This window comes from Euprymna scolopes, chromosome 19, assembly GCF_053919585.1.
Source record: "Euprymna scolopes isolate OS-2025 chromosome 19, ASM5391958v1, whole genome shotgun sequence".
NCBI lineage: Eukaryota > Metazoa > Mollusca > Cephalopoda > Sepiida > Sepiolidae > Euprymna > Euprymna scolopes.
Genome location: NC_136500.1, coordinates 116657140 through 116667296, shown reverse-complemented (window position 1 = coordinate 116667296; position 10157 = coordinate 116657140). Strand labels below are relative to the sequence as shown.

At 33.0% G+C, this 10157-nt stretch overlaps 1 protein-coding gene across 1 annotated transcript in view; it reads right to left on the bottom strand.

The window, feature by feature from the left end:
- The window catches only part of LOC145239895 (MAP kinase-activated protein kinase 2-like), a 198872-nt gene that overhangs the window by 22730 nt on the left and 165985 nt on the right, over nucleotides 1–10157 (bottom strand). The window contains exon 10 of the mRNA XM_080103514.1: nucleotides 8601–8681. Within this exon, the coding sequence (XP_079959640.1) occupies nucleotides 8601–8681 (81 nt within the window). The remainder of the gene's footprint in view (nucleotides 1–8600; nucleotides 8682–10157) is intronic.

Sequence of the window (10157 nt, the reverse complement as noted above, 5' to 3'; positions counted from 1 at the left end):
TATATATATACACACATATCTATATATATATAAAATAATATATATATATATATATACACACATATCTATATATATATAAAATAATATATATATATATACACACATATCTATATATATATAAAATAATATATATATATATGCACACATATCTATATATATATAAAATAATATATATATATATGCACACATATCTATATATATATAAAATAATATATATATATATGCACACATATCTATATGTTTATATATAGATGTGTGTTTATATATATATATATATATATATATATATATATATATATATATATATATATATAGATTGGTGTTACAGCATATCAACCTATGTGGTCATTTAATGCCGGTATCCTTTTTTTTTTTTTTTAACTATTTTTTGTTGGGAGGGGGGGCTTTTTCAGCCTTTCCTCCCTTTTTTTATAAAATCGAACTAAGAAATTTAATGTTGTATTTATACATGGATGTGTATATTTGGGTGACTTTAAATTTCCTTAAATTTTCTAGTATAAATTTACTTTCCTTTAGTATGCTAGAATATTTGTTGAGTTGACCTTTTCAAAAAGGTCCTCCATATTGCTTTCTGTATAATATAGTTTTCTAGTTGGGGCGAGGTCATCACACCCAACTAGGATATGTTTTACTGTGAGTGTCTCCTGGCATGGGATGCACTCTGGCGCCAATTCTCCATTTAGTATATAAGAATGAGTAAAGTTGGTGTGTCCTATGCGTAGCCTAGTCAGTATCACATCTTCTCGGCGTGATCTCTTGATGTCCGGACATCGTTCCTTAAGTCTAGGTTTGATTGAGTATAATTTGCTGCCCTCTTGCTGACTCCACCGCAGTTGCCATTTTTCCTGTATGTATGCTTTTATCTGGGGTCTAAGATCAGTATGTGGAATCTTAAAATTGTCAGTTGGAAGGTGAGAAGATTTTTTTGCAGCTGTATCTGCCCTGTCATTGCCTGTGATCCCCACATGGCTGGGGATCCAGACAAGAATAATGTTTTTAGTGGTTGAAAGGATATTGATTTTTTCTATTAATTTTGTTGTTAGTGGATTTTCTTGTTTTTGATTTTGTATAGATAATAGGACTGATAGAGAATCAGTGAGAATGATGAAGTTTTTGGTGGTTTCCTCTGAAATTATGTTGAGTGCTAGATCGATAGCTATAGTCTCTGCAGTGAATATAGATGCTTCATTTTGAAGATTTCTCTTCATTGTAGTTTTATGGTACTTTGCTGCACATCCAGTGTGATTGTTGCTTTTAGACCCATCTGTGTAGATAAAGGTGTAGTCTGAATATCATAATTTTAAATGTTGAAGTTCGTTGTGGTATTCAATAGGGTTTATGGTAAATTTGGACTTTTTGTTTAGGTTCAGTTATTTCTACTTGTTTTATGGTCCATGGGGGTGTTTTAGGTAGTATGAAGTTGTGAATGCTGGAGATTGGAATTTTCGATTCTTCAATGCTTTCCTTCATTCGGAGCCCGAAAGTGTTGATAGTTTTTCCTCTCATGTTGAAGAGTTCTTCATATTTAGGATAGAAGGTACATTGGTATGCAGGGTTGTTTGGGCAAGATTTCAGTTTGAGTAAATATTGAAGGGCTAACTTTTCTCGCCTTAGATCTAGTGGGGGTTCATGTGCTTCCGTGTATAGACTGTTCACGGGGGAGGTTCTGTATGCTCCTAGGGCCAATCTTAGGCCAGTATGGTGAATAGGTCTAGGCTTTTTATATATGATGTTCGGGTTGATCCATATATGAAACAGCCGTAGTCTAGCTTTGAGCGGACTAGTGCTCTGTAAAGTTTAAGGAGTGTTTCCCTGTCTGTACCCCAATCGGTATGTGCTATTACTCTCAAAAGATTTACAGCTTTGTTATATTTTTTTTTCAGATAGTTTATGTGTGGGATGAATGTTAACTTTTTGTCAAATAAAATCCCTAAGAATTTGTACTGGTCAGTAACGGGTATGGGCGTTCCTTCCATGGTTTGGACAGGATCATTATGCATGTTCTTTAGTTTGCAAAAATGCATGCATTTCGTTTTTCTTTTGGAGAATCTAAATCCATTCTCTTCCGTCCATCTCATTACTTTGTTTAAGCACAATTGAAGCTTCCTTTCTATTATAGATATATATCTAGATCTACAGCATATTAGGAAGTCATCCACATATAGGGAGCAAGCTACCCCAGGGTTAAGGTTTTTTACAATGTTGTTAATTCGGATACTGAACAGGGTCACTGACAGTATACTCCCTTGAGGTACTCCATTCTCTTGTTCTTTCAAGTCCGAGAGAGCTGTGCGAACCTTTATTCTGAACCGTCTATTTTTTTAAAAATTTTCAATAAAAATTGGCATTCTGCCTTTTAGTCCAAGCGCCTTCAGATCCCTTGTAACACCGTACTTCCACACAGTATCGTAGGCTTTTTCCATGTCAAAAAACACTGCTGTTAAATGTTCCTTCCTTAGAAAGGCTTCTCTGATGAAGGTTTCAAGTCTGACTATGTGGTCTATTGAACTTCGGTTTTTCCTGAATCCTGTTTGAAATTCTGTAATAAGATTCTCTGTTTCCAGGAACCAGATTAGTCTTTTGTTTATAACCCTTTCCATGGTTTTACAAATGCAGCTTGTTAGAGCTATTGGCCTGAAATTCAATGGATCTGAGACGTTACTTGATTGGGATTGGATGTTTGAGTTTTCAGATTTGGGGATTGGTATTATTGTGGCCTCTTTCCAGGTCTCAGGTACGTTTCCACTGGACCATATAATATTGAAAATTTCAAGTAGGCATTTCATTGAGGTTTCTGGAAGTTTTTTGAGGATTTCATATGGAATTTCATCGGGCCCTGTAGCTGTGTCATGGGATTTGGTTAGCGATTCTTTTAATTCAGGCAAGGTAAGAGGTTGGTTGCATTTTTCGGTATTTTGTGATTTAAATAGAATTTTCTTCTTCTCTTCCTTTTCTCTAATCTTTTTGAATTTCTCTGTTTGTCTGTCACATGATGAAATTTTTGATAAATTATCTGCCAGGTTATTGGAAATGTCTTTTTGATCGGTGTATATTTTGTTGTCTTTAGAGATGTGGGATATTGGTGTACTACTACACTTTCCTTCTATTTTCCTCATCATGTTCCAAACTGTTTTTGCCTTGGTATTCACATTAATTTTGGATATATAATTTCTCCATGTTGTCTTTTGGATTCCTTTATGATTCGTCTGGCTTTTGCTCTGTTGTTTTTGAAGAAATCCAGATTTTCGCTTGTTGGGTACTTTTCGAATTTTCTCAAGGCAGCGCGTCGAGCTCTGATGGCTTTTCTGCATTCTTTTGTGAACCAAGGTTTTTGTGATTGTTGGTTTTGGTTGTTTTCGGTATGGTATTATTTGCTATGTTTGTGAGTGTTTTAATGAAGTAGTTCAAATGGTCATGTTCATCTTTCTTTTCGATAATTAATTGGTTTTTGTACTGTTCCTGGAAGTCTTCCCAATCCGCTTTATGTAGGTTCCATTTGGGTGTTTTTTGTTCATTACTAGTACTTAGACTTTCCAGGATGATTGGGAAATGATCACTCCCACAGGTGTCATTGTGTACTTTCCAATCATAGTCCATATATATGGAAGGATCACATAAGGTAAGGTCGATGGCGGTGAAAGTACCTGTTGCTGGGTACATATAGGTGTAGTTTTGATTATTAAGGAGGCATAGATTATTTTTATTTATTATGTTTTCTATTTCCTTTCCTTTTTTATTTGTTTCTTTACTTCCCCATATTACATTGTGACTGTTGAGATCTCCTAGTAGAAAAAAGGGTTTAGGGAGTTGTTTTATTAATTGAGTTATCTCAGTTTCGTTGATTTATCTTTTGGAGGGATGTAGATTGAGCAAAGTGTTATAGTTCTATGTAGAGTCACTGAAACTGCAATTACTTGCAAGTTTATGTTTATATTTATTTGTCTTTGAGGGACTTCATTCTTCACGAGTATTGATGTGCCTCCAGAAGCTCTGTCCGTATCTTTATTTATGTAGTTGTAAGATGTGTAGTGTTTTATGTTGATGGTATTATTTTCTTTCAGAAAGGTCTCCTGCAGACAGACAAGTGCTGGGCTCATATTTGTTATTAATAATGTGAGTTCATTTTGGTTTGCTTTTATCCCTCTGATATTCCATTGTAATATTTTGTTCATCATTTGGAATTGTGTTCAACTTCCATCGTCTCCAATCCCTCAAATCTATTTTCTGTCGGAGTCCCTGTTCGGGATATAGATCGGGATCTTTCTTTTCCTGTTTTTTTTTTTGTTTTTTTGTTTTTTTTTTGTCTGGGGAGATTTTTGATTCTTTTCTGGCTTGTGATGTGTTTGATGGTTATTCAGTTGTTTTTGTAGAAATGGTTTGTGGTTTTGTTTCTTTTTGTGGTTCAGTAGTGTCTTTACTTAATATTATCCTTGGATTTGTTGCAGACATTGCACTATTCATTTTCCTCATTTCTTCTAATAGTTCTTTCATTTCCTTTATTAGTTTGCTTAGGACATCAATTTTCTTGTCAGTTGTATCCGTTACATGTATATGACCATTTTGATTGTTGATTGGAGTAGTTTTTTTAGTTGCATCTGCATATGTTTTAGTTTCAATGATTTTCCTGGCCTCTGGGTAGGACATATTCTTTGTATGTTTTAGTTCGGTCACTTCTTTTTCTCTTTTCCATATTTCACAGTATCTAGAGCCAGCGCCATGATTTCCAAGGCAGTTGGCACACTTGAAATCTTTTCTACAGTCAATGTGTGGGCTGCTTTCTCCACATCTTCCACACACTGGTAATCGTGTGCACCGATCTTGATGGTGTCCAAACTTCTGGCACTTGAAGCATTGGAGGGGGTTTGGAATATAAATTTCTACATTTATTTTCATATATCCAACTTTCACTTCTTTGGGTATGGTGAGGGAATCAAAAGTTAGCATATATGTATTGGTATCGATTTTCTCAGTTTTTTTTTTATTTGGACTCTACGAACATCTAACACATTCTGTTTCTGTAAGTTTGTCTTGATTTCCTCCAAGGGACAAAGTGCAAGTTCGTGGCTTTTCACAACTCCTTTGCAAGTATTTAGGGTTGGATGTCTGTAGCATTTGACTTTGATGTTTTCAAATAATTCTAGTTTCAATATTTCTTTAGTTTGTTCTTCGTTATGGGTTTCTATTAGTAGGCTGCCGTTAAATTGTTTTTTAATACACTTTGGTTTTAAAGTTTTAAGATTTCTTTCAATTTTAAAAGGTGATAGTTTGCTCAAAGGAGTTTCCTCTATTGATTCTATTACTACGAATGTTGAGTTCCTTAGTTTTATCGTCTCTTCCTCAGAGCTACTGATGTCAGAGACATCAGAGTGGGTTCTCTTTGGGTGGTTGGGTGGTTTTGGGGAGGAATAAGCCATATATTTTGTTTTTCTTTTTTCGTCATCTTTGTTCCCCACCCACCTCGGAGTCCTATTTGGGAAGAGCCTGAGGGGAAACCCATTCGCCCAGCCTCCACAGGGATACAATGATGATATAACCGACTTTGGTGGTATCATAATGATTATCTGTTCTCTCTTGATATTGCTATGGGATCTGTAGCAATCCTGAGGGGTTTACAGCCTCGTCATCGATATTCACACCTAATCGATTGACTGTATATATATATATATATATATATATATATATATATATATATATATATATATATATATATATATATATGTGTGTGTGTGTATATGTGTATATATATATATATATATATATATATGTGTGTGTGTGTGTATATATAATAACTAGCAGAAGTACCCGTCGTTGACTGGGTTCAAAAGCAGCCTACAGAAAATGGACTGTGATTGATGAAAGTATGATAGGTCATGAAAAGGAGGGGGTTGTAAAGAGATAGGTTTTGATACTCAAAAATTTTACCCAAAGCAAAATATGATGAAAGTAAAGATAATTTTCACGAAAATATATTTTTTTTATATCAACTTTGTTTCCATTCGTAGCCAAGAGTGACCAACAAAATGATGTTTCTTTACAAAGAGAAAATGTTATATATATAATAATATAAATATACAAGAAATAAATGTTACCATAGTCAATAAAAGTTACTTCTATGGTAGAAAAGTTCATTGGTTTGTATTTTTAAGTAGTTTGTAAAAAAAAATTTTTTTTTTTAATTCACAAAATCGGTTTAAAAAAAGATCAAAATGGCAGCAACTTTGAAATGAAGAGCCACATTTTCAATTTGAAGGAGGGGCACCTGAGCATTCTGTGTTAACAATTTTAGAGAGTTCCATCAACGTAAGGAATATTTATAAACATTTTAATGTTTTCCGTTATTTTGTGCTTGAGGAATATTCGATTATGGCATGTGTAGTTTATATAAAAATTAATTTAAGTAGTTATCGCCTCAAATTTCGTTTTAATTTCGGTTTGCTGAAATTATTTCAAGTAAAGAGCATTAAAAACTATTTCAAAACAAAAAAAAAATGAACTGAACTTTTATTGACTATGGTAACATTTATTTCTTGTATATTTATTTTTTCGGGTAGTCGTTTGTTGGCTTTTGTGCCAAACACTCTTACTAAATAATATCGACGAAATATCGAAAAACAAAGAAACAAAAACAGTTTTGAAAAATAATGAAGCTTTACTTTAGTAAAATAATCCGAAGCAGCAAAATGGGATATTAAAAAAGTAAACACGTAATTACTTTAGTTTTGTAAAGCAAATAATCGATATAAACATGAATAAGAAAATGGCGCCCTTTTCAAGCAGAACAGCTTCGTTTCAGTTTTACAGTATTGAACGGTGTAGTATTGTGCCATCGGATTCAGGGTTATACTATTGTAATGTAAGGAACACGTAGAAAGGATTGTAATCAACTGAATTCCTTCTAGTACACTGACAAAAAAAGCTTAAACAGATATATAAATAAAAATAAAAAGGTTATGTAAATGTTTTTAAAAAGACACGTAATCAGGATTTTTTTCCTTCTTTTGACACCATAACAAGTAACGTTCTTATTTTTTATTATTTATCTATCTATTTTCGAAAGAGTGCCACGTGCAAGTGGAGAAGGAAAAAACAGTTATGCAAAATTTGTGTCGAGAATTGTCTAAAGTTCCGACTTTTTTTGGTTTTCACTTTAATAAGAACATGAATTTATGAGGTGAATTTATTCAACACAATATGATTCAACTCAAAAAAATAAATAAAAGCTAACGTGAATTAAGATTAAAGTTAAGGTGTTATTGTGGACCCTCACCCCTTTTAAAAAACCTTGTTAAACTTTGAGACATATTTACATTCTATGGAGGTCAGGCATGAACAAACACCCCATAATTTTATTATACCATATTTCTTCAAACTGAAACATAATTATCAAAGTATACTTACGCAAATAAATATGAAAAGTCTTTGTTAAAGTTTGTGCCATATTTCCATGGAGTACAGGCGCGAACGCAGACCCCACAATTTTATTATACCATCCCTATTTAAGTTAAAACATACTTATTAAAGTATTCTTATGTACATCTATATCAAAAACCCTTGTAAACGTTTTTTTTTTTCCATTTTTTTTTTTCCATACTTTGGGGGCTAGGTGTGAACCCCACAATTTTTATGAACCACCGTTCTGCCAGATCAAACATATCCATTCCTAATCCTCGATACGTCTATCATTGTATGTAATCAGTTTTTATTTTTTTAAATAGTCATATAGGAGCCTATGCATGACCAGACACACACAGACATTCAGCTTTATATTATAGATATAATAATAATAATATATATATACACATATCTATATTTTTTTATGTTTTATATAATAAAAAAAGTATTTTTTTTAATGCTGGATGTGTTAATTCTAATAAAGTTATTCTACACTACACACACACGTGTGTGTGTGTGTGTGTGTGTGTGTGTGTGTGTGTGTGTAGAATAACTATCAGAATTAACACATCCAGCATTTTAAAAAAAAAATGCTTTTTTTAATTATATAAAACATTTCTTTTAAAAATATTTAAATCATTTTCTCATCAAAACTTTTTTTTTTGTTTAAAAAGCATTGTTTCATCATCACCTCCATTCAGTCTCAAAAGACAATGGATACCCTTTGTAAGGGTAGCTGCATATGTAATAATTAGGCCCATGATAACAGCATATTCTTTTCATTATTTTGACTCTCGAGTATATATCAGTTAATATCTTATGTTTTTAGATAGAGTGATGTGGTTCTCGATTGATTAACTGTGTCAGATATATACTTGAGAGTCAAAGCAATGGTAAGAATGTTCTCTTGTTATAACCCTAGTAATAATGAGGCAAGGGTTGTACAATCTCCAACCTCATCTTTCCTGAAACATGCTTAAGTTGCAAGATGTTCAAGACGGTTGAAAACAATGCTGGGATAAGCAGAGAACACATACCTGCAATTCCCAAATGGTCACTCATTTTAGTACTGACTAGGCTCAACATTGCTTAACTATGGTGATCTAATGAGAAATGGTGCATCCACATGATTATGTCATCTGTTGCTTTAAAAAATATCAACATAAAAAGAACAAAGAATATTTTACCTGCATATCATACCATTCAACCGCATCTTTCCAAAGGTTTTTTAGGGATAACAATGGCGTGTCCGGTACAGTAACAACACTCTAAAAATAGATTTAAAAAAAAATTTTAAAAATACAGACAATTGAATAAAGAATGACGTTTCTGAATTTTTGAGATGAGGATTAGTTATTTGTATTATTATTCATCGGACTACTTTTCTCTTCTTGAGTGTGATTTTCGCAACGTTTCGGTCGATATAACCTTCGACCTTCTTCAGGTGTATCTTGTCGAACTCTGAAATTTGAACGGAATTTTGAGCGGAACCCTTTATTTACTTCACGGAGGTAGCATGCCGTTGTTCCGTCAGCCATGACTAGATGGAGGTCATACATTTGCGAATTACTTAGGACCTCTATCCAGTCATGGCTGACGGAACAAGAGCATGCTACCCCTGTGAAGTAAATAAAGGGTTCCGCTCAAAATTTCGTCCAAATTCCAGAGTTCAACAGAAACATTCCAGAGTTCGACAAGATACACCTGAAGAAGGTCGGAGGTTATATCGACCGAAACGTTGTGAAAATCACACTCAAGATGAGAACAGTAGTCCGATGAATAATAATACGATTGAATAAAGAATATTTAGCACAGATGTTGATGTGTACAATACTTTTTAAATATCAGATTATTCGGCTCATTTTTAAAGATTTGATTTCGTATGCAAATTTTGTAGTGTTTCATACAAAATGTTATATGCATCATGGTATGTGCTCTTCAATAAATTTCCGATATGTTTTTAAACAATTTTTAAGCATATAAGCCCTTCTTAACAACCAAGACACAAAAAAAAATTAATTTACTTTTCTTGTGAGAGTTCAAACTTGGTCATAATGATTCCGAAAGAGTCATCAATGTCAACAGTGCATGAAAAAAAAAAAAAAAAAAAAAATGGGAGTACAAAAAAGGTTTCATAAAATTCTATTGGAGTAAGAGCTTTGAAGATGCCAGCATTTACAATTGTTGAACAAAACATCCGAAAAAGTGTGGAAATGTCAGGCATTTGATGTCAGTATTTTAACAGTGTCGAATTAATTGAAACAAATCAATAAGTGAAAAAAAAAAAAAAATCTCGATAATTTAATGAATAAATGTTTGTTTCTTAAAACATTTTCCGATCGATTGAATAGCTAAAAAGCATATTCAGTTCAATTGTAGTATAGAGACTGCTGAAATATCTCCTCCCTTTCACACACATCTTTATAATAACGTTAAATCTGCACCTATTTCATTGATGATTATAACTGACAAACTAAAACCTTTACATGCTAATCCATTCTAGAAACAACTTCAGTCAATTCCTGATGCTTGCTTCTGAAAAAATGTTTCGTTTCCTTATAAAATTTCTTACATATTTCCAGCTAAGCAACTTCTCCCAACACAATCATTTACAGAGGAGATTGAAGGCATTTTAACTCTCGCATTGACATATACTCCCACAGTCTACAATTTCTTTAGAACTGGTCTTACTAGATTCACTTTTTTAGTATATCACCATCAAACTTTCATTTTCTCTGTAATTT